At 36.5% G+C, this 25,585-nt stretch overlaps 2 protein-coding genes and 1 long non-coding RNA gene across 3 annotated transcripts; all 3 read left to right on the top strand.

The window, feature by feature from the left end:
- Positions 1-1,247: 1,247 nt before the first annotated feature.
- On the top strand, positions 1,248-7,595 carry LOC148845034 (small ribosomal subunit protein eS25-like). Its single transcript, XM_088954323.1, has 5 exons — positions 1,248-1,442; positions 1,628-1,696; positions 6,822-6,896; positions 7,007-7,147; positions 7,334-7,595. The coding sequence occupies exons 1-5, from the start codon at positions 1,248-1,250 to the stop codon at positions 7,445-7,447; spliced, it is 594 nt and encodes a 197-aa protein (XP_088810449.1). The 3' UTR covers positions 7,448-7,595.
- A 3,871-nt stretch (positions 7,596-11,466) lies between these two features.
- Positions 11,467-11,793, top strand: LOC148845035 (uncharacterized). The gene has a single exon (XM_088954324.1). It carries the CDS (start codon positions 11,467-11,469, stop codon positions 11,791-11,793), a length of 327 nt encoding a protein of 108 aa, XP_088810450.1.
- A 10,480-nt stretch (positions 11,794-22,273) lies between these two features.
- Positions 22,274-23,671, top strand: LOC148845036 (uncharacterized). The gene is made up of 2 exons (XR_016102348.1): positions 22,274-22,700; positions 23,522-23,671. It is a non-coding gene; the product is annotated as an uncharacterized LOC148845036 (long non-coding RNA).
- Positions 23,672-25,585: the final 1,914 nt, after the last annotated feature.

Genomic DNA, 25,585 nt, shown 5'->3' on the forward strand with positions numbered 1-25,585 from the left:
TAAGAATCTCTCTTCTTTCTCTCTCTCTTGTTTTTAAGTTTTGCCTTTTTTTCTTCCCACTCTTGAGTGAATGGAAAGACTCTTTGTTCTACATTATTTGGAAAATGAGTAGAGGTGGAGTATATTTATAGTTTTGCTCTCTCTCTCTATAGGTAAGGACCCATAGGAGGAAAGCACTATATGTATCCCATGCATGTGATGGCAGGTTGGGGGTTCTTTTTACACGTGCACGTCGAGCCAAGCCGGGCGCAGGTGCATGTGCATGTGCGTGTGCGTATTGAATCAGTTTTGGTTTTATCAAATTAATCATTTGGTTTTTTAAATTTGAATATAATTTTGAATGTTTTTTCAAATTATATTCAAATTTTAAATATCATTTGAATATAATTTTGAATATCATTTGGTTTTTTAAATTCGAATAGGTGCACTGTTTTGAAGAGGTCCCTATTTGAAAGGACACCTCTATGTTCATTCGGGTGACTGAGAACACTCTATAAAAGGAGTGTTGGTCGACCCAGTTTACACACAAAAATACTTTCGATAGTCTTCTCTGACAATCTGAGCATCAATTCTTTGTGGTTCGCGGAGGTCTGGTAAGCTAGTGTACATCTACTAGTGGCCTATGGGCTGTTTTATCTTGGCAACCGATTTGCAACCCGGCTGCACCATAGGGGGAAAATGCGGTCCTAAAGAGAGTGACCAAGTGGCACGACTCAGCCCTTCTTCTCTCTGCAACTTCTCAGTTTCGCAATTCTACAACATCACACTCCTGCAAATTCCAGTTTAGAAAGTGATTACCGATAAGTTCTATTCTACCTTCTTTATTATTTTCCAACAATCTTAAAACCACATTCATGGAACCTATCTCTGCTAACCCCTTCATGAAGAATAAGATACTATCAATAGTTTCAGATTTCTCTAAGATTGAACATTTTAATGGAACCAACTACAAGCGTTGGAGATAATGTCTTCTGTTTGCCTTAGAACAGTTAGGGGTAGCTTTTGCTTTAACTGAACCGAACCCATTAAACATGGAAGAACCAACACGTTCTGTTGTTGCAAAACACTAGACTACAACCGACTATCTTTGCACCCACCATATCCGGAACTGCCTGTCCAATAAACTGTTTAGTGTTTACTCCTCTTATAACTTTTCCTATGAAATTTGTAATGCATTGAACAATAAGTATGTTCTAGAAAATGTTGGACATAAAAAATATGTAATTGCCAACTTTCTGCATTTCACCATGAAAGAAGATATTGATGTATCTACTCAAATAGATGAGTTTCAGGTGCTTATGGGGGAACTAGCAAAGGAAGGCATGATACTGCCAGATGAATTCATTGTTGGTTCTCTTATTAAGAAATTTCCACATACATGGAATGATTTCATGACTAGTATGAAGTATAAGAGGAAAGACACTACTTTGGACCAAATAGTGGTCTGAATTCAAATAGAAAAAAAGAATAGAAAGAAAGATGATGATCGGTTTTCCAAAACCGATTTGGTTAAGGAAAAGACTACAAAATTCAAAAAGAATCTTAATGTGAAAAATGATAAAAAAGTCAAGAAGCAACAAAAAAATGAAATATCTATGTATGTGGTAAACTCGGGCATTACAAGAAGGACTACTGGTACCGAAAGGACTTTGAGAAACCAAAAGTCAATTTGACTGGGGATGTTATCGCAGCTATGGTAAGTGAGGCAGTTTTAGTTGATAAGTCGAAGGAGTGGTACTGGACACTGGTGCTACCAAGCACATATGTGGGGACCGCAACTCCTATGAGTATACAACTCAGTTTGAGGGAGATAAAGTTTTTATAGGAAACTCACAAATTTTGAAGGTCATCGGCAAAGAAAGGTGCTCTTGAAACTGATTTCAGGAGAAATTCTAATGTTGAATGATTTGTTGCATGTGCCAGAGATCCAACGAAACTTGGTATCGGGAGCACTCTTCAACAAAGTAGGACTGAAGCTCACGTTTGAAGTAGATAATATTGTGTTAATTAAAAATAATGTATTTATTGGAAAATGATATAATGCTGGTGGACTATTTGTACTGAATATTTCTAATGTTTTTATGAATAAGAGTGCTTCTTCTTCTACATATATTGTTGATTTTTTTTTTTTTTTTATATTTGGCATGCTAGATTAGGACATCATAGTGCCCCTTATTTAAAACGGTTATATAAATTAGGAGTTTGAATGTTCCTATTAATTTTACAAATGAAAAATGCCAAGCATGTGTAGAAGCAAAATTCACTAAGAAACCTTGTAAAAGTGTACAATGAGAAATTAGATTATTATAACTTATACATGGTGATCTTAGAGACCTTAAATATCATGAAGCTAAATGGGGAAAAAGATACTTATCTTGATATGCAAAAATAATTCTACTTAGATCAAAAGATGAGGCTGATCAAGCTTTTATAAACTATAAAACTGAAGTAGAAAATTAGTTAGGAAAAAAATAAAAATATTTAGAACAGATGGAAGGATTGAATATGATGGAGAAACCATTAGGAAATTCTTTAAAGAAAATGGAATCATACATAAAACTATATCCCCTTATCAACCTGAATCTAATGGAGTAGCAAAACTTAACAGAACATTAAAAGAAATGATGAATGCTATGTTAATTAGTTCAAGTGCATTTTTGAACTTGTGGGGGGAAACGATCCTAATGGCTTGTCATTTATATAATAGAATATCACCCAGGAAGAAATGACAAATACATTTTGAACTTTGGCATAATAGAAAACTTAGTTTGAACTACGTAAAAGTTTGGGGCTTAATAAAAATTGGAATACCTGAACCTAAAAGAAATAAATTAGGACAACAAACCTATGATTGTGTGTTCATTGAATATGCACAAAACAATATAATTTATTAATTTCTTATAATTAAAACAATTGATAATGTTGTAGATAACAACACAATAATAGAGTCTTGAGATGTTAAGTTCTTTGAGCACATCTTTCCATAGAAAAAAGAAACAATAAATAAAGAACCCTCCTAAATTCAAAATAGGAACTAAGAACAATTGAATGTTCAAGAAATTAATACTTCACTTAATCAAGACAACACCGATTCTAAGAATTAGTACTTCACTAAACTCAAAAACTTTACACTCCGAAGATGAATGTAATCTTTTTCTTAATTCTTACAATTGTGAAGCAAATACTTTGTTATATTGATACTTCCCACTTCTGGTATGAATTTACCGATGAATGGTTTTGTTGATGGAAAATTTTGATGGCATGGTGTTGGATCATAGAAATCTACTAATTAATCTACTTGTGTGGCGATAATGCAACTTATGATGATCTAACTTGTTCTGGACTTTTGGTGACATAACAACATAGGAGATGATATCTAACATATATGATCTTGATGGTATTCACAAAATCAACTCCATCAAATTATCTTATTTGCCTGGTTTTAAGATATGCTGGGAAATTTTAAGCCATTAGGACAAGCAATTAATTAATGAAGTTAGAATTCTTCTTTGTCTATTAATGAATGAGGTGGGTTTGAAGTGTAGATGCAGCTGGTTCTATCATTCTAAGAATAATTAAACCAATTATCTTCTTAGGCGCTATTAAATATTAATTAATAAAGTTTACTAAAACCTCGCATTTTATTTTCTATGAATAATTGATCCAATTATCTTTTTTGGTGCTATTAAATATTAATTAATAAAGTTTACTAAAACCTCGCATATTATGGGGTGTTCTCTCCGTATAGGAAATGGAATTTATACATACGAATAGATTCCCACGTGAGAGCAATCCAACCCATTTCCTATTAATTATATGAATGTTATTAGATAATTAGATATATATAATTATTTAATTATATAAATATATAATAGTTATTATAAATATTATTTATTTCCTATTAATTATATAAATATTATTAGATAATTAGATATATAAAATTATTTAATTATATAAATATATAATAGTTATTATAAATATTGTTAATAGATATTGAATCGTTCGAACAGTTTTGACCATTTTTTTAATTTTTTTGTCAGAACAGGTTGATCGTTCGATTCAAACGGTTGGACCATTCGACCTGGTAACTAGACCTCTGACCGGTTCGGTCTTTGGGTCGGTTTTAAAAACCATGATGTTATTTCATTCGAGCATGTGACTCATACGACCCAAAAATGGAACCGTTCTAGCCACCAGTTTTTGGGTCAATGGTTTGACCATCCGATTCGAACGGATGGCCCATTCTGACAACAAAAATTAAAAAAAAAAACAACTAAAAACCATTGAATGGGTCAACGAGTTGACGGTTCGACCACTTGGGTCAATGGGTTGTAGATCAGTTCAATGGTTTTTGGCCAGGGACCATGATTGGGGTAAAACAGAACTGGTTGCCTGGACAGTTCCTAATTAAAAAAAATAAAAAAAAAAACGGATGACCCATTTTGACAACAAAAATTACAGGCAAAAAATTGAGTGTGTGGGGTCCATTAAGCAGTACCATACGTGTTATGTCATTCGAGCATGTGACTCATACAACTTGAAAACAAAATCATTCTGGCCACCGGTTTTTGGGTTGACGATTTGACTGTTCAGTTTGAACGGATGGTCCGTTTTGACAACAAAAATTAAAAAAATGACCAAAAACCATTGAATGGGTCAATGGTTCAACCGCTCGGGTAAAAGGGTTGTTGACCGATTCAACAATTTTTGGCCAAGGACTGAGATTAGGATAAAACGAAACTTGTTTCCTAGATGGTTCCCAATTCAAAAAAATGGCCAAAAACCTTTTACGGGTCAACGGGTCGATGGTTCGACCGCTCGGGTCCCATTTCCTATTAATTATATAAATATTGTTAGATAATTAGATATATATAATTATCTAATTATATAAATATATTATAGCTATTATAAATATTATTAATAACTAGATATTGAACCGTCCAAACGGTTTTGACCATTTTTTATTTTTTGTCAAAACGGGCCGACCGTTCGACCCGGTAACTGGACCCTTGACCGGTTTGATCTCCGGGTCGGTTTGAAAAACCATGATGTTATGTCATTCGAGCATGTGACTCATATGACCCGAAAATGGAATCGTTCTGGTCATTGGTTTTCAGGTCGACGGTTTGATTGTCCAGTTCGAATGGACAACCCGTTTTGACAACAAAAATTAAAAAAATAAAAATGACCAAAAACCATTAAACAAGTCAACGGGTTACGGTTTGACCACTCGATCAATGGGTCGTTGACCGATTTAATGGTTTTTGGCCAGGGACCGGGATTGGGGTAAAACGGATTTGGTTCCTTAGACGGTTCCCAATTAAAAAATAAAAAAATGGATGACCCGTTCTGACAACAAAAATTACAAGCAAAAAATTGAGTGTGTGAGGTCCATTAAGCAGTACCATACATGTTATGTCATTCGAGCGTGTGACTCATACAATCTGAAAATGGAATTGTATGGCCACCGGTTTTTGGATCGACGGTTTGATTGTTCGGTTTGAATGGATGGCCCGTTCTAACAACAAAAATTAAAAAAATTAAAAGGTGACAAAAAACCATTGAACAGGTTAATGGTTCGACCGCCCAAGTCAATGGGTCATTGATCAATTAAACGAATTTTGGCCAAAGACTGAAATTAGGATAAAATGGAATGGTTGCCTAGATGGTTCCCAATTAAAAAATAAATAAAAAATAGCTAAAAATCATTTTACAAATCAACAAACCGATGGTTTATCTACTTGGATCAATGAATCATTGACCGATTCAATGATTTTTACTAAAACAACGGGTCAACGATTTGATTCCAATCCCTACGAAGCAGGGCCCCTCCGCTAGCCTATTAGGTTTAGAAGTCGTCTTCACAGAAGTTCAACATCTTTATATTTGCTTAATCATTCTATGATACAGTGTTATGGTATTGCCAAAACAATTGGTTTGGATCTTTGATTTGATGGTCTAATAATTGGGAGTAGAACTGGATTGGGATTTGTATACTGTTGCACACATCTTGTTCAGTTCATGGGTAGATCTGGAGTCACCAATAAAGGGGTGAACATTTCAAGCCCGGCCCAGCCCACAATATATGTAAGGGTTGTAAGTAAGGTACAAAGTATGGATTGGGTCAAGCTGAGGGTCCATAAAAATCCATCCCTAAAGGCTTGTTTCGTTTGAAGGAAAAAATAGGAAAAAGAAAGGAAAAGTAAGAAAATCTTTATAAATCTTATATATGTTTTTTTACCTTTTCCTTCAAATCAAACATAACCTAGTGGTACATACATCAGATCTGGTCAGGCCCAAGTCCAACCCAAACTTAAACCAACACAACTCAGGTCTCAGGTTGGGCCAAATTCGGGCTTGGGTTGGGTCGGGCCAGGTTTAGTAAGGATTTGGTGAATTGGCCTGGGTTGAGCTAGGGCCAAGAAGTTTGTAATTCTGTTCCAATTCCATTACCTAACCGAAGAAGGAAACAGGAAAGAAAAGAGAAAAAAAGAGAAGAGCTCCAACGTGGACTGGGAATTGAATTATATATAGTATCCAAATCCTGAACCATCACTATGATCTATTACTTGCCAACTTTTGTCATTCTAAAACTCAACTCTGACCTCTATATATACCCTCGAAAAGCATCCCGTGTTCTGCATCCTGTTTCTAACTTCTCCGGTGTCCACTGTCCAGACCAGACGTCGTTTCTCTCTTGTTTCACTAGACTTCGGCTGTACGAGTGACTATTAGCTACAATGGTAAGAATACTTTTTAGCTTTTACCTACAAATTTAAGTTAACAGAGCTATTGACTTGATTTTTCTTTGTATTTTTCAGGGAACAAAGGAGAAGCAGGCTAACGCTCCTTCATCTTCTAAAGCTAAATCTTCCGACGGCAAAGATAAGAAGAAGGTTCAAACAAAACCCTCTGTTTTTTATTAAACTTTGGAGTTTCGTGTGCACTGTTTCTTCTTGAGTAGTTATTAATTTTATTTTTTAATCTTTTTTCCTTTGTGATACAGAAGTGGGTGAAGAACAAGAATAATAAGGAGAAGAAGAATAATGAGGTTTTATTCGACCAGGAGTCGTCCTTGGAAAAGAGGTTGAGTGAAGTCGCAAATTTCAAATTAATAACAGTTCCACTCCTATCAGAAAGGCTGGGGGTAAAGCTCTTAACTCTTGGGAAGCTGCATACATCTGATATTTTTTGTTTTCATATCTGTTTTTATGTTGTGCTCTGTTATATTCAGAAGCATATTTGTTTGTAAATTAATCTTTGTTGCTTCTTTTTCTTCAAGTATTTAATGTAGTACCTGATTGTCTTTGGTTTTGTTTTAATTACTCTACAGATAAGTGGATCACTGGCTCGAAAGGTAATTCAAGAATTGATGAGTAAGAATGCTATCACGGCAGTGTCTGAGGACTCAACCCCGAAAATTTACACTAGGAATAGTACTGCATAGTGTCCCCTTTTCTAAGTTGTTTTTTATATCTACGAAGATAGTTCAACTTCATTGTGGAAGATATATAGTTGATCATTTGCAGAGTTCTGATAACTTATGTATTATCCTGATTTAATTTCTAGATTTGTTGAATAAATTATTTGATATATATATTTTGCCTCCACTGTATCCTTTGGTTTCCTAAGTATATGCACATGTATCTTACTTAAAACCTTGATTTCACCCGGATTGCTACCATCTAAACTGCTCAGACACGCTTTAGTAACTATAACTTTTATTGATGCAGCCACCACAGAGAGGTTTTTGGATGGTTTAAATTATAGAAGGGCTTGGGTTGAATAGTTGTTAAAATTTCAAGTAAAATTTCTATATGCGTCTCTTAATAATTAATAAATAATTTTAACAATAGAATCACGCAAGCAAGAATAAGAAACATCGAAAACACAGCTTCATTGTTTGATACTCCAAACACCTTCAATTCCCCTAAATCATTATAGCTGTTTATTTTTTAATAGCTACCCTCCTATATAATCTACGAATTAATCCAAGTTTTTAAACTCAGTCGCGCGATTCATCAATTACTATAAAACGTTTTTGTAAACTTTCTAGCTTTTATGCTTAAATTTAATTATGACAAATATTAATGTTGATGAAATGGATGAATCTACCCTGCACATATATACATATATATTTGAGGAATTTCATTGCTGATCCAAACGATTGATAAGTTGTTGCGAGAGTTCGATCATTTTTCAAGTTTCTTCGTGCATTGTATGGGTGACAATGAGACTTAAAGTCTTAAAAACTCGAACGGACACTGAATTGTTCTGGTGACTCGTTTCCATGTCAAACGGTCTTATCGTCTGATTCGAATGGATGATCTGTTTTAATTTGAAAAAATAAAAAATAAATAAACTAAATAACAGCCAAAAAAAATGTCTGGATCGATCAATCGATGGTTTAATTGCCCGAATCAGCCTGGTTGTATCAATAGTTTTTGATCAAAAAATGATTTTATTACCTGACCAATTTCTAACTCAATCTGTCCAACTATACGGTCTGGTCCGTTTTTCGAAACCATTATGAGCTTGTCGGTTATTCTTTCCTTTCTTTTACGTGTACCCTTGAAAGATTAAGATTTGGTGCGGGGCGAATTTGCCTGGGCTTACAAAAAAGGAAAAATAAATCCATCATGTAGGAAATTCACTAAATGAGACATGTTTAAGTTATTAATGGTTTTTACAAGTTATCTTAGCAGTTTAAAGTTGTAATTTTTAGGGAATTTTTTTTATTAGTATCTTGTCTTTTGGGCCTAGTTCTATTTTGGTTCTCGAACTTTAAAATGAGACAATTCGATATCTGAACTTTCAAAACATGCCAATCTAATACTTGGTGTTAATTAATTGTTATCTAATTTTCTTTATTAACCATTTAGACATTAGGAAAAAGTGAATAATCTCTAATCCTTTTCTCTTATTCAAGAAAGTTGAGATCATCAGAATGCCCATTGAGATGTGATCCCAACTTTATTGAATAGAATAGGCAAAAAATTGAGATTATTCATTTTTTGTCAATGTTTACATGATTGATAAAAAGAAATTAGATAACATTCGAGGGACATGCATCTTTTCAAATGCCACTTAATGGTATGCACTAAATTAACACATTTTAAAAGTTTGGGTCTGGTTTCTCTAAAATTTGGGGATTAGTCGAAAAAACACCCGACCTGTTCGATCCAGAGATTGAACCATTGACCCACGATCTACATGATTTATCATCAATTTGTTTAGCTGAGCCAGGATCTACTCCTCACAAATGGGCACCTCACATGCACATCCACCGTGCATTGGGAACATTTCCCGTGAATGATAAATAATAAGTATGGGAGATGTTCCCAATGCATGATAGGATGTACACGCCAGTGTGAGGAGCAGATCCGGCCTTTGTTTTGCTGGCGTTGCTCTGAACCTGTAATATCCAATATAGCATAGTACTTACCAATGTTCGATACTTTGATTTCTAAAACTCGAGGCTGAACTGGACACCTAACTATTGTGTTCGGGTTAGTGTTGCTGCCAACTTTTGGCTGGTTTGTTCCAGCGGAGACGTAGACGTGGATTCGATTCGTACTATCACCAAATTTGGAGGAGAGTTAGTAATGTGTTGCTGTGTTATTCATAAAAGATGGGATTCGGCCGTATGATTAAATACCAAAAAAATTATCTTAATTTTATCAATTTAAAATTGACTCAACAAAGCCTCTGGGGTCAGCTATCAAATAAATCCTGTTTTTCATCCTATCATCCATCAACGCTGTGTTATGTTGAATAATCTGTAGATATCAGGTCTTCCATCTGTATTTCATCCCACATCATTTTAGGCCTGGTTCTCTTTTGATTCACCCTCGAGATAAATAGAGAAACCAGAAAGTATTGAATCAAGTTCTCTTCCTGATGTCTAGGGATAAAACCATAATTTTGCCAAGGATTCGCTTCGCATAACCCTGTTCGTCCAGGTTCTGTAACCTTTGAGAGGTCAAATTCCAAAGGATACGGCATAATTATTTGATTAATGGGAATCACCATCTTAGTTTCGTCCCATTTACTGCGATACCAATCACCAATCAAAATCCATCCATGAATTTTAATAAATAATTATCACATTTATGATTACAATTGATTGGTCAGCAGTTTTTGAATATCATCTTTTTAGTACTATAGGAGAACCCTATGTTAATAAATTTAAGCTTGAAATGATTAGGAGGTATAAATACATTTTAAGACAAAATATATTGATTGTCATGGCATCGCCATTAGAGCATTATAATTCGTCTAAATACAACCTCTGACCAAGCCCAGACAAAAATAGTAGTTTGTGTGTGGAAAGTATAAGAACTCAGTTCATGCTATGTGGTGGGATCGTGAAGGAGATGGGAAACCACGCAGGTTAGTACCTGGTCCCCCTTGAACCCGGTTCTTCACCTTAGGCGACCTAAGTTTTTACTAACAGCTTCCTTGGAATATTCTAGAACCCATAAACCAATCATAGCTTTCAAAAACATTTTCACCCTCTTTTGGTTCTCCTTTCCATAGACATATCTTCTTCTTCGGCATTTGAATCCAACTTTTAATACCCACAAACCAATCTTAATTTACCTGATTGGCTTACACACATAAATAACAAATACTGAAGATATAAGTTACAACCAACATGTAACAACTCATGTATAAAGTCATTAATATGTTATTATTTATTTAAATTAAATTACAAATTAACAAAAATATATATAATTAATTTACAAAATATATTGGATCCATTAGAATGTAGAAGATCCATACATCTAAGTATTCAAGAAACAAATCATATTCAACTAATATATTTTAGTTACTAAATCAATTATTTGTGCTAATGGGTGTATAAATAGTAAATGTCATAAATTAGTGCAAATCAAATTATTAAATAATAATTTACAGAAATATATAATTTTAATTTAAAATATGTCAGATCCATTAGAATTTTTAAGATACATATCATATTATATGTTTTTCATAAATTTAATTACTAAAATAATTACTGTTTTTAATATTTTTACTGTTTGATTGGATAGAATTGGAATCCTATTCTCATTTCTGCTGGAATTACATTCTCCCATTTGCCCCCTCCCTTGAGAATGAAATCTCATTCCAGATTACTCTAATTCTTGCATAAACCAAACAGACTATTCACATTTTGATTCTGTTTTTGATTCTCACCACCCTTTCAGTCTAACAATGCCAACCCTCAAATGCTAGCCTTGTTAATCACACGCAATGATTACAAGTTTCACTAAGGTGGAGCCAATTTCATGGTGAAATAACAACGTGGCAGTGAGTTCCCAACAGAAAAATTGACCCACGCCCTCTTTCCAAGCTCTATATATGGCGGCCATGAGCAGCCCAACGATTGCACCGAAACCAAACTTAGAGAGAAAGAGCGATCGAGTGAGAGATTGAGGAAAGGAAAGAAGAGACAAAGAGATAATGGCAGGTTCTAAGAGTGGTTGCTTGGCCTTGGCAGTGTTGTTGGTTGTCGGAATTATAATTTCCGGCCACCAGGTCTCTGCACAGAGTTGCGAAGGTGATCTTGAGGGTCTGGTGGAACAATGTGACCAATTCGTTCAAAAGCCGGGGCCACAGGTTCCACCATCGCAAGCTTGTTGTGATGTTGTGAAGAAGGCTAATATTCCATGTGTATGTCAACACATCACCAGGGAGGTGGAGAAGATGATAAGCATAGATAAGGTTTCACTGTGGCAATCCGATTCCCAAGGAACCCAATGTGGAAGTAGTAAGACTCAACCTCTTTAATCCAATTCTCCAAAAGACTTCTAAATATTTTTCATGATTCATTTTTTATGATATGTGTGTAACAATTACTTTGGTTCATTAAATATTGCTTGTTCTTTTGGTTTCTCGTTAATTACACATTTCCAAAGGCATGTATGGAGTTGATGAGAGATCTGGAAGGAATAAAGGCATGTATGGAGTTCATTAAATAATGCTTGTTATTTTGGTTATTAAGTGCGCGTTTGGTTGTTTCTAGCTGGAGGGTAGTTGGACTTGGTTGTTTAGCTCGCTGGTAGAACTGTAAGGAAGTAGAGTTTAGAGGATTTGGGGTGGCTAACTCGGTGTGGGTACTCTGATGCTTAAATCAATATAATTTGTATAGCAGGAGAGTTAGAATGCAATAATCGTGCGTACATTGTGTCGTTGGAGTTGATACCTTTATATAGGCATTGTTTGGCATGAGCTTCATGCATTGCATCTGAGGCCTTCGGGAAGACGTGCCTAACTGGTCCAAAGTCTTCGGAGGTAGCCATGCACATAGACTAGTCTCTGCACCTTGTTCGGTTTCCTCTGAAACATTCGGGGCAGGGGCCAACTTCTGAGAAACCTAGGAGTGATGGGATATGCAGGCAAAATTGGTCAATGAGTACGTCTTGTAGGTCGCCACCTGAACCTCAATCAGGTCGGCAAGCTCTCAAGGGAGGTCACTCCTCATCAAGGCTACTTTGACCGTACTGATGAGGTACCACAGGTCGGACTTGGATGAGGTGCTGCAAGCTGCCCTGAGTTGTGGACGAGGTTGTCAGCTAGATTTCCGCCAGATTGGCGGAGGTAGGTTGCTAGGTCAGCGGCAAAGGCAGATCGTCAGGTTGGCGGTAGAGGTAGGTCGCCAAGTCAAAATCCATCACTTTGGCTAAGGCAAGTTATCGCCTAGGTGGTGCCGCAGTGTCATCCAGCTGTTTTGAGATGCCATGTGTCATGATGTCACTGGAGGGTCAAATTCGCCCTCATCAATTGTCCCCCACTCTCGAGCTGAGATCAGCTCGGTGAAGGGAGTAGCTTGTTTCTTTATCCCATAGTGACTAATTTGATGAGCTCATAGCCGTAGGCGTTGGTCCAATTTGCTTCCTAGGTCGAAAGAGTTTAAGTGTTGAATGTAGCCTTACGCAGGACTTCACTTTCTTGATTATCGGGGTGCAAGAGTGAATTTATCTGCTCGATGAGAGACAAAGCAATCACTCTGAGGACATCTACCTTACTAGGGATGCAACCATCAAAGAGTTTTGAAATTCAGCCCAATACATCAAGAGCGAAATTCGTCATGCCGTCCTCAAGAGGGGCTTCTAACTGCGTGATTGCCTCGTCAGGTTGCTCCACTCAGGTAGACTAAAACATAATGTCCCTCGAGCCAGTTCGACTAAGTTTGCATGTTTTCCACGGTGCTAAAAGCGAAATAGTCTTCCCTGCCTTCGTTTCTTTTTCTCTCTCTCGCTCTTTTTTTTGAGTTGGGGGTGAGATGCAAACATCCTTTATTGAGATTGATTTACACGTGTTGTCGAGCTAGATAAGCAGGGGGCCGACCTGCTTAGATTGGTTTACCTGTTGCTGTCTTGCTTTCGAAGTTGGCTTGAGGGCACCTTAACTAAAAAGTGGTATGGCTTTCCCTTAAAACTCAATTTGACCAGATCGCCAAAGCGGATGGCCGTTCCCTGGTAGCTTTAAATGTGGCTGCTTCTATGCCATCGCATGGGATTGGCTTTCCCGAGTATGTACTTGCGAGACCATGGCATACATACATGTATTACACCTACTCCTAGAGCTGCTAGTTTCCCTCTCCTACTGAAGCTATAGGAGGTTCACCTTGAGGGGGTGGCTCTATTGTTTACAGGTCATCTACTCTTATGAGAACCACAAAAAACTCGACATATGAGACCAATTCCACATTCAATTCTATCTGTAACAATTACTTTGGTTTGTTAAATAATGTTTGTTCTTTTGGTTTTAGATTAATTAATTACACATTTCCAATTAATTTATACCCACTCATTAATCTATAGTTCTCATTTTTTTATTTTCATTCACATATGGAGAGAATTGGATATGAGCTAAATATATAACCAATCCATCGGTGGGATGAGTCCAATGCTCCATCTTACTCCTCAATGACACTCACTCTTTAATTAATTAATGAGATTTAGACCGTTTAACGAGGGAATTCTCAGTTCAAAGTATCGGTACATATGTCCCCTATAAGATACGTTGTAAGGATTTCCATATATTTATCTATATTTAATAATTATTAAAGGTGTTTTTAGGAATTCGTTTATTTTATTTATTACATAACATTAAAATATTTATAAAAGTAAATTTTAAAAAACTAAAAAAAAATTAAAATTGTATGATTTAAAGCACCGATGCACCGTTGCCGATACACAAAAGTGTATGAATACTTTGAATTATGGTGAGAATACATATCATTATGACAATCATACCTTTTCACTATTCTCCATCTGAAATGATGAACCTATTGCATTTTCAATCGCTGACTATAATATCGTTGCAAAAGATAACTTGAATTAAATTGTATTTTACCCCTGTCGTTAATATATGGTTTCTTTTTTTGAAGCCAGAGGCAAAAAATTATTTTAAAACAATAGGTTATATCTCATCCAGAAAAATAGACCTGATAAAATTTGGAGGAATCGACCAGGTCATAGCATGATTGTATCTGACAGCATGATTTGTTAGCCCATGGGCTAAGCGAATACAAGATTGAGATGTATGAATAAAACTGGTTGATACAAAGCCAGAAGTAAGATGTCTATATTTTAGAATAGTAGAATGTAATCTCCAAGGAGGGTCTATACCCGAAGAGAGAATGTCGATGATGTGTTTTGCATCACTTTCTATGATGAGAGCCACAAGGTCCATAGCAATGGCACACCTTAGACCTTCCAAAATTGCTATGGCTTCAGCTTTTTTCGGGGAAGAACAATAGAGGGGAGCACATCTACACAGTATGAAATAGCCATTGTGATCTCTGATAACAATTTCAAAAGCCGAGCGAGAAGCACTCCATGTCCCATCTATATTAATTTTAATGATTCCAGTAGGAGGCTTGATCCACCTCTGAATCGTCTGAGGATCCGTACTGATTTGAGAGTGAACACTGTCAGTGTTTGAATCTGAAATAGTAGATTTGGAAAGTAAGGCACAATGAGATTCAATGGTTGCAAGCATCTGTAATGGATTGAAAGGGTGTTGCTCAAATATCGCTTTGTTTCTATGCTTCCAAATGAACCACATTACAATGACCCCTCGAGCAAACATTGGAAAGCAAGAATGTTGATTCTTTATTTTGTCAATATGTCTCCAATGCAGTAACCAATAACGTAAATTATTATTTTGAGTATTCTCAATTTGGATACTCAAGGAGGCAAACCATATGGGTTATACAGTTGGACATTAAAATAAGAGGTGATCCACAATCTCATCTGAAACTCTGCACAAGTAGCAAGTTGCTTCAATCTTAGTTGATCTTTTAGCCAGCTCTGCATTAACTGAAATAACTCCCTTACAGCATCTCCATAAGAACATCTTGACACAGGGAATTAAAGTTTTCATTTTCCACAATTCTTTCCAACTAAGATTTTCACAAACCCAGGAAGCATGAGAAGATTCCGAAACATCTTGACACAACAGTTTATACCCAGAGTTGCAAGAGAACCTTCCATTAAGAGTAAATGACCAAATCAGCTTGTCATTAGTTAAAGGATTCACCTGAGGGATAACAATCTTTGTAATCTGGTTAATAATGTCCTCATCAAAGAGCATATGTAAGAGTTGGGTGTTCCACGTCCGTAAGGTTTGATTCATGAGCATGGCCACCTTGCTGCAAGCAAGGTCCCAGTTATTTGGCTTTTCAATCAATCCATTAGGAATCCACAGATCTTTGAAAATATCTACATCACAACCGTTTGAAATTAACCATCTACAACCCTTAGATCTTCCCGACAAGCTAATAGGCTGGACCACAACAATGAGTGTGAACTTTTATGATTTTGTTTCCAGAAATTTGATGAGGTAAGATACTTTTCTTTAAGTATTTTAACCCATAAAGAATCAGTTTCTGTGAGAAAACACCAAGCCAACTTAAGTAAGAGAGCTCTGTTCATCAAACTTGGGTCTCTAAAGCCAATACCCCCTTTCTCCAAAGGGAGTAAAAATGACTTCCATGCTTTTAGGGATATGGGTCTTTCTTTTGATGCCTTTCCCCACCAAAAATCAAGACAAATTGATCTTAGCTCCTTACAGATGGAGGATGGAAGAGCATAGGTTGCCATATGATAAAGGGGGAGGAAGCTATAGTAGATTTAATGAGAGCAGATCTACCTGCATGAAGAGAGGATTCCTGATTTTCATTTCTTAAGTTTTGACCTTGCTTTATCTACAATAAATCTCCAGTTTGAGTGCTTCTTTGAGGTATTGAGAATTGGCCCACCCAAGTACATATCCTCTAATTTCATCTCTTTTATTCCCAACATATCCATGATTTCAGATCTTGATGAAAGAGGTGTGCATTTGCTAAAGGAGATTGAAGATTTATCATAGTTCACCGCTTGGCTAGAACAAGCACAGAACAGATCCAGTAACAGTTTCAGCTTTTGATCCTCCAAAGTGGTTGCTTCTCCGAAAATCAGTAATTCATCCACAAAAAGGAGATGATTTATCTTTAAATTTAATCTTCTAAATTTAAAACCTTTGAGTTCACCAGCACTAAGAGCAACAAAGAGCATTCTGGATAGCAATTCCAGATAAATAATAAATAAGTACGGGGAGAGAGGACACCCCTGTCTGAGCCCTCTAGTTGGCTTGAAAGGTTTACTAGGAGTACCATTAACAATGATGCGCATAGATGAAGAAGCTAAACAGTTACTTACAAGACTGGTGAAAACCTCAGAGAAACCCAGGAGCTCCATATAGTGAAGAAGAAAATGCCATTCAACACGATCGTTAGCTTTAGAAAGATTGATTTTGAGAATAAAATGACCTGGGGTAGAAGATCTTTTGTTCATTGAATGCATTATTTCTCGAGCCATAATGATATTATCAACAATTTGTCTACCTGGCTTAAAAGCATTTTGAAAATTAGATACCAATTTCCAAAGAAGAGGTTTCAATCTTTTTGCTAAAATTTTAGCAACAATTTTATAAGTAATGTTTGCTAGGCCTATTGGTCTGAAGTCGCTAGGCAAAGAAACATCCTCCTTTTTTGGGATTAGGACAATAGTAGTGCCATTAATTGTAGAGATGATTGTAGGATCATTGAAGCAGGATTGGATAAACTGACAGAGGTCTTCACCAACTGTATTCCAGCCATTTTGAAAGAACAAGGCATGAAGTCCATATGGGCCCGGAGCTTTGAGGGGTGCCATACTAAAGAGAGTAGTTTTGATTTCATCACCAGAAGGAGTTTCACATATAGACTGGTTATCATCAGTTAAGATACAACTACTGAAGAAATTTGCAGCCATTGAATTTAGGTCTGTATGGGAAGAGGTAAACAAAGATCTAAAATAGCAACAAATAGTATCTTTGATTAATTTGGGGTCAGAAATCCAATCCTCGTTGTTGTCCTTTAGCCAGTAGATACTATTCTTTCTCCTTCTCTTTGAAGCAACAATATGAAAATATCTAGAGTTCCTGTCCCCGTGATTTAACCAATTACATCTTGATCTTTGCTTCTAGTACATTTCTTCAATATCATACCACTTTTCTAAGTTAGTTCTCTGAGAAAGTTCTTTTGCTGATGAAATGTTTACCACGTCTCCTATTTGGATCTATTCAATGCACTTTTTGATTTCTTGAATTTTTAAGGGAAATTGTAAATAGGAACGAAACCAATTCCATAAAATAGACTTACAATTCAAGCACTTCTATGGAAAGGAAACAGATTGAGTGGTCCAAATTGATGAGAGAATATCAGCATATCTATCACAAGAAGTCCAAAGAGCTTCAAATCTTTTTACAGGTTTCACTCATCTCTTGAAACCAACTAAGTTACAGAGAATGGGATTGTGGTCACTCCCAATTGCTGGCAAATGTTTTACCATGACCTTCGGATACAACTGCAGCCAAGACGGATGGGCTAAGAGTCTGTCCAAACGCTCCTTAAGGAGCAGGTGCGCTGATCTTCTATTTGTCCACGTATAAGCCGGGCCATGAAATCCCACGTCCAGGAGTTCACAATCATTTATGAAAGAATTGAATACTCTTGTCTCTCTATCACTAACAGCCGAACCACCTGATTTTTCTTTGCTGTTTGTTATAGCGTTTAGATCTCCAATCATTGCCCATGGACTGATAGACGGAGCATGGAAATCTCTTATTGATTGCCACATTTTTTGTCAGTCTTCTTTTGGGGGAAAGCCATAGGTGGAAAGTAAGTTCCAACTACCTCTCTCAGCCTGATCCCCTACACTTGCAATAATAAGGTTTTTATTTGAACTAACAATTTGAACATTAATATGATCCACCCAACAGGCACAAGCCACGGGAGAGACCAACAACATCAAGGCAGTAAAAACAGTTCCAGTTTAACTGATGCAGAATTTTCCTCATTCTAGAACTTGAAATTTTAATTTCTAACAAAAATATGATTTCTGGTAAAGTACTATTTAGGAGCTTTGACAGGTGACGAACTGCCCGAGGGCTCCCATTCCCCTGGCAGTTCCAAGCAAGAATTTTCATGATTGATTGGGGGCAGTTTTGGGGTGCGCCTCCTCCACCCGTAAATGATGAGAGAAAGAGAGTGCTTTTATCACTTTTTTCTTGTCCTCGAGCCATGCTCTTCAGTTTCCTTTTGATTCCTGAAGTCACTGTGTCATTTATTTCGATTCTTTGGGCCTTTTGCAAAATTAGTTCAGAGTTTAGAGAACCGCCACATCTCTTCCTGTTGTTGTCTTGAGTCGAAGAGGCTTCAGTGGGATCACTTGAAGAGATAGTTGAGAAAGCCTTAGCATTCGACACGTCTGAATTGGCAGTTTCTGTATCAGTAGGAGTAGTAGAGAACTCGCCTACACATTTTTGAGATCCATTCACCTTTTCAACTAGCTGGAGTGCTGACGTAGTGGTATCAGCAGCATTAGTCTGTGGAATATGCTTGCAAGGAGTGAGGTAACTTGTTGCTAGTTCAGTCTGGATGTGAAACTGATTCGCATTAATCTCCATGTTTTCCGCCGTAGAGAACGGGGTTGACAGGTCAGAAGGTGAATTAGTAATTGGAAGTGTTCCCGCAACACGAAGAATTGAAACTGACGAAGAAGGTAGTGGAGAACACTTGCCTGATTTGGCGGAATTAATACCCTGATTTTTCGGTATAGTTCCGCCTTCCTTTTGGATAGTGCAATCGTCAGAGTTCACATCTGTCCTAGTCCCCTGTTGAATGGCCGACGGTGAAGGATCCGGTGGGCTTGTTACCGGATTTTGCTGTCTTGATTCCCTTGCTTTATCACAGTTCAGGTTGAAATTCTTTTTACTAGACGAAGAACGTTGGACTGCACTGGCCCGGATCTCCTTTGTAATTCTATCTACTAAGAGGGCCTTTAATTTTCCTTTAATGTCTTGACTCTTACTATTCTCAATTGCTTGAAGGAGACGATGTTTAGTTCTGCAACTTTCAACTTCATGCCCAATTTTTGCACAAAACATGCAATACCTAGGAAGTCTCTCATATTGAACATCCACCAAGATAGTTTTCCCGTTCAGCAGCTTAAAGGGAACTTCTTGCTTAATTGGTTCAGTCACATCAATGGATATTCTGATACGAGCATATTGGCTCCACTTTGAAACATCCTTTGGATCCGGCTCAAATGGGCTCCCATGTTCTGATGCCAATTTTTTCACTGCATTAGAATTTAGATAGGCTAAAGGTAAGCCTACCATGTGTACCCAGGAATCTGCTCTGTTCAGAAAGTAATCTTCGGGACGAAGGTTTGACTTCCCTTTATGCAGAAGAATCAGATCCCCCTCGAACAACCAAGGGCCTCGATCAAAGATCCTGTCGCGTATCAGAGTTCTTTTCCGGTCTTTATTTTGGAGAGTATCGTCCATAGTAGCCTCCACTGGTTTCTCTGTTCTAGGGACCAAGATACGTGAGAGGTCTTTTAAATGGTCCTTCTCATCCATAGCAGAGGAGACAAGAAATCAACAAAACTTTCTCAGAGGGGAAGAGAGAGAGAGAAAAGAAAAAAAAAAAAGGGGGGGGGGGGGGGAAAGATATTGGGGGAGGAGAAAGAGAGATGGAAAGGGATTGGGGGGTGGAGAAAACCCTACTCGAAGGTAGGAGAAAACCCTACTCAAAGGTAGGAGCCGAATACAAAAACTGTGACATCATGTAATGTATAAATTTTCTTTAAAATCCAATATTATCCTTTGTTTCTCTCCCTTCCTCTTCACCATCCCTCTCCCCGACGGCAACTATAGCGAACCACTCCCCGATGGCTGTCGATGGTGCAACCGTTCCACTCCCCGTCTTTCACTATGAGAAGGAGGCGTTGAACTCACCAGTTGCCGCAAGTGCAATCAACCAGTTGCCGTAGCTCGTAGCCCGTATCAGAACCCTGGCCTAGGGGCATTTCGAACTCACCAGAAAATGGCTATTTTAGCAGGTCGTTGCCGCTGGTTAGGTGGGAGAGACTAAGAGAGAGAGAGAGAAAGAGAGAACCATGCGTGTGGGGTTGGATCGCAGGCTGTTCGAGGCAGCATCCATCAGAACCTTTGCACCTTCATAGACTGGAATCTCCGGACGCCTGTCTTTTTTTTCTCCTTTGATTTTCGTTTATACGGTTGGATTCAAGGACGCTGATTCATGATGAAGAAGAAAAGATTATGACTTTCAAGATTATGTTTACATGGAACTTTATGGATTAGGTTGGAAATTTAGAGGCGTTGGAAATTCATGGAACTTCACATAGAACTTTATTGATTATGATTTTCAAGGACACTGATTCATCTATCTCGACCAATTTCCCGAGGCATTCGAAATCCAGACAGGCGTTCAGATATGTTGCGGTAAATGGATGGGTATTGATCAGTGTTGTGTAAGGTGGATTTCATCTTCCCCTCATCGTTTCTCCTTATCCTCTTGGTGTCTACAAAAGTCGAGTATCGATGCTTTGGGCCACCGACGATCAATCCAAATTCTTGACGGTCGACCAGTTTCCCACCATCGCGTCTGTTTTTTCGCTCACACATCGGAGCAGTTACGAGTGCTACCCCAGCAAAGCCCAAGAACGCCGGTGTCGCTTGAGTCTTATGACAGATCACCGCTTCGTCAGGCTCTTGATTCTTGCTTTTAGAAGAATACGATGATATCGTCCCCTACATCGACCCTGATATCTCCTTCGATGTCCCTCCATCGGACTCGCCACCCTTGTCACCGAACAACCCATCAATCAGCCGGCTTTCGAGTTCCAACTTCATCAACGATGTGGTCACGTCCATGCGTGACCATGCGCCCGGGGCTCTTTAGCCTTAACCCCCCTCTCTCCTTTCCTCTAAATTTTGTTCCATTTTATTGGTTTGCTTTATAAATACTTTGTTAAACATTTCTTCAACTCTTGCATGTTTTTCTCAACTATCTATCAGCAAAGTTCATTTGAGAACAATTTGATTGGTTAATAATTTTATGATGCTTTGGTTATAAGTTTCTGGTATCATATCTTACATCTCGCATCATAGTTGAACCTTTCTACAATAAAAAGGAAATCAACACAACGCATGTTTGTTTTTATACTTTAGCTTTATGTATCAGTGTTCATCACAAAAGTTCATTTCATTGCTTTTGCTAATTTAGTGCAGAAACTGAAATTGTAGCTTTAATTGCAATTATTTCTTCAGCTAATATATGCTTTAAACCTTGCCTAAAATCTCCACTTGTAAGTCCCCACTCCTAAACGTAACTCCTGAAACCAACTAATTAATATACTAGAATATATAACCAACTCGATCCAATTATTCTTATCAAAGAAAAAACCAACTCCAATTACAATTAAATTCTATTTTGTCTAAAATTAATGGCAATAATCATAGTTTTTAAAACCAATCCTAGTCGAACGGTCCGACTGTTTAAATTGAATGCTTGGCCTATTTCTGACAAAAAAATAAAAACGGTTAAAACCATTCAAACAATTCAAACAGTTAACCATCTGATTCGGCGTTTCACTGATCAAAATCAACGGTTTTAAGAGAAAATTCGGTTTTAAAAAAAAACATAACTGGTCACCTGAACTGATTCTCGGTTTTACTGGTCCGACCATCCATCCTAGTCCGGTTTTGAAAACCATGATAGCAATTAACACCCAACATGAAATTCTATTTACAATTCTGTTTTGCCTTTCTCTTCATGTTCCAAAACTCATGCATGCAGGGGTACAAATGTCTCGTGATTTGGGAAAATTGAAAAGCAAGGTGTGAATATAAACTAGTTATAGCTGGCCTTGAATTACATATCACCAACCAATTAAACATCCAAAACAAAGATTTTGAAGCAAGGAGATCTGAGAGGAAAATAGAGATGGTAGCAGCGTCTAAGGTTTGTTACTTGGTCGTCTTATTAGCAACCTTGTTGATTGGCGGAGTTGTAGTCTCTGTCTCCAGCCACCAGCAGGTTCCCATCAAGGAAAATGCTGCGTGTGATGGTAATAAAATTCTGTCAAAAATAAGAAAGAATTGTTGGGATTACATTCGGTATCCGGGGCCCGCAGCTCGACCATCACCAGAGTGTTGTTATACTTTCGACAATGTCAACATGCCATGTGTGTGTGCAAGTATTACTTAGCAAGAAGAGGCTCAAATTAGCATGGACAAGTTGGTTTTTGTGGCATATATGTGCGACAACCCACTTCCCCATGGATCAAAATGTGGAAGTAAGTATATATGGTATCAAAGGTTATGATCATCGTGTTTTGTTTTTTCAGTATCATACATTCATGGTCAGACGAACTCTGTGTGTGTGAGTTTGGGTTAATTTTATAGAGGAAATTCGGGGTTAATTCTCCAATTTTACATATCAATGGGATTTAATATTGATCAATTAGGCATTGGATTAATGGATTCTTTTTTTTTTTATATTAACAAGTGTGCATATGCTTTATATGTGATAATTTTTTGTAATGATGATGATAGTAAATATGAGTGTTTTAGTCAAGAAAAGTATCAATAAGTATTAACCAGAGTTAATACTTTAAATATAAGAATTAATAAAAGAGATTTGAATGCAAAGAAAAATGTACTCAAATTATATTTTTGTGAATAAATAAATTCAAAAATTAGGGTATTTTAGTCAAACAAAACTTTCACACTCTCATTGGCACTATTGATAATAATATTCATAAGCATTGATGTTCAAATAAAACGTAAGGGTGTAGTTTGGGTTCGTCCAAATTAATATTTTACACTGTTTTGAATTCGAGATTTGATTTTGATCCATTCAAATTTTGACAAAAACCCAATTTGAGTCTGCTCAAATTGCACCCTTAGAAATGCCCAGCAAAGGGCACTGGTCGCCTAGGCAACACTTGGGTTAAACCTTGATAACAATTAATGATATTTATGTATTTTTTTATTTGTTAAACATAATATTCTTTTAGGAATTAATCGGTATTAGCTTTAATTATTTTATATTAATTACTTGTACATGTTTTATAATTAGTTGGTTGCTCATTGTTATGCTATTTTTCTATTTCAGGTTTCACCGTTCCATGATGACGAAAGGTGGAAAGAAAACACAAAGAATATGTCACCCTAATCAATAAATGTTGTATTAGAAACAAAACCATCAATTAACCTTCTCAACTTTACATCGATGAATATTATATAAACTTTTTTATTACAGCTACATTTGTTTACATTAATGCAGTTTCATTTGGTATATGCATGGGATTACAACTACGAGCGAGGGCAAAGTGTGATAAGCATTTCTCCTATTCACTCCACAGAAAGGATAAAACGACAAAGCATAATTAAGATTGGCCATTGAATCATAGAATCCTCTCAATTGGAAATAAAATCTGGTGTCTCAAACCGTAAACAAATAGCCCCTTACAGTAATTGGATCAACTCTCCCCTCCATCTCGAGCAAATTTTGAGGATTAAAAAATAAATAAATCGACCAAATTAGTTATGTCAATTTTTTTTGACGCCTATTAATTATGTATAGTAATAATATATAATGGTTGTCTGTTTTCTTGTAATTATTAGAAAAAATCTATGATACGGGAAAACATGGTATCGAAAGATTTTTGACCAATCAAAACCACCACCCATGAATTTTGATAAGTAACATCTGATTGGCTACCACACTTTATGATTCTAATTGATTGGTCGGACATTTTTCAGATATCATATCTTTTTCATATCATAGTTGAACCCTATTTATTATATTTTGTTTAAAGTGATAATTTAATAATAATTTTGGTTAATTAAAACACTTGTTTTATTAACATATAAACAATCTACTATTCACTGTTGTTTTTATTAAAATTATATTATCAAAAATAAAGTTCAAAATAATTATTAATGTCAAGTATATATAATTGGGTTAGACCCAAATATCTCATTAATAATTAATTTGGTTCTGGGTCTATTTTATTGAAATAGAACTGCTTAATAATTGATTAGTCACTACACCATCTTGACCCCTTTATTCCGAGTTTCCCGCCAAAATGAAAAATGGCAATTTAATACCTCTTTTAATTTATGCCTTTTCACTTAATGCAAAATTTAGAAACGCTTTCACGAAAGTCTGAAACAAATTTCTCCTTATTGGAGAAGATTCTAGATATGAAAATTTGGAGTCCGAGTTAAGGTGGGGGCTCCGCAGAATAGTATGCCCCACATGCACATCTCTCAGTATACATTGGAAACATCTCCCAATTTGTCATGAGGAGAGATGTTCTCAATGCATGGTAGGGATGTTCTATGAAACACATTATATGGAGAGCCAGTGTGAATACATCCTGTCCAAGTTGGTCCTTTCCTCCACATAGCTCTATGTATAGTTATATGCCCGACTTACATTTAACTTGCTGCAAATAAGAGAAAAGAAGAAGCTAGTGAGAAAAAGAACATGAGAATATTAAAAAGAGAGGAGGAGATGGTGAATTCGAATGGGCTACACAATGGAGGTGTAGCTGGGTAGCCCGTGTAACAAACCCATAACCCCCCGAGGCCCTGAGTTAGTGGCACAACTTGAACCCATGTCCCAACTACAACCAAGTGACCAACTAGACCTTATCAATGAGCTTAGTTGACTCCTTCAGATTGGTTACCACTTTTATACCGATAGATTGATTTCAAGTTTCACCCTCATTTGATGTTCTGCATCCCTTTCCATGGGCATTTGAATCCAATTTTCAGAACCCACAAGCCAGTCTTGATTGGGTAACACACATAAATTACAAATAATGTAATATTATAGAAAAGATATAAGTTACAACCAACATGATAGGATATGTGGATGTCATAAAACAGCTTTACAACATGTATAAAGTCATTAATATGTTATTATTTATTTAAATTAAATAATTAATTAATTAAGAAAGATATAAATATATAATTAATTTACAGAATATGTTGGATACATGAGAATGTTGACGATCCATACATCCAAGCGTCCAAGAAACATATCATATTCAATTAATATAGTTTAGTTACTAAATCAATCATTTATATTTCACTATTTTTGCTAATGGGTATGTACCTAACTTCTTAAAAAAAATATTAATCTAAGTACCGTTAATTTTGCAAATGA

Source organism: Nelumbo lutea, chromosome 7 (assembly GCF_056320005.1).
Source record: "Nelumbo lutea isolate HS-2025 chromosome 7, American lotus-T2T, whole genome shotgun sequence".
NCBI lineage: Eukaryota > Viridiplantae > Streptophyta > Magnoliopsida > Proteales > Nelumbonaceae > Nelumbo > Nelumbo lutea.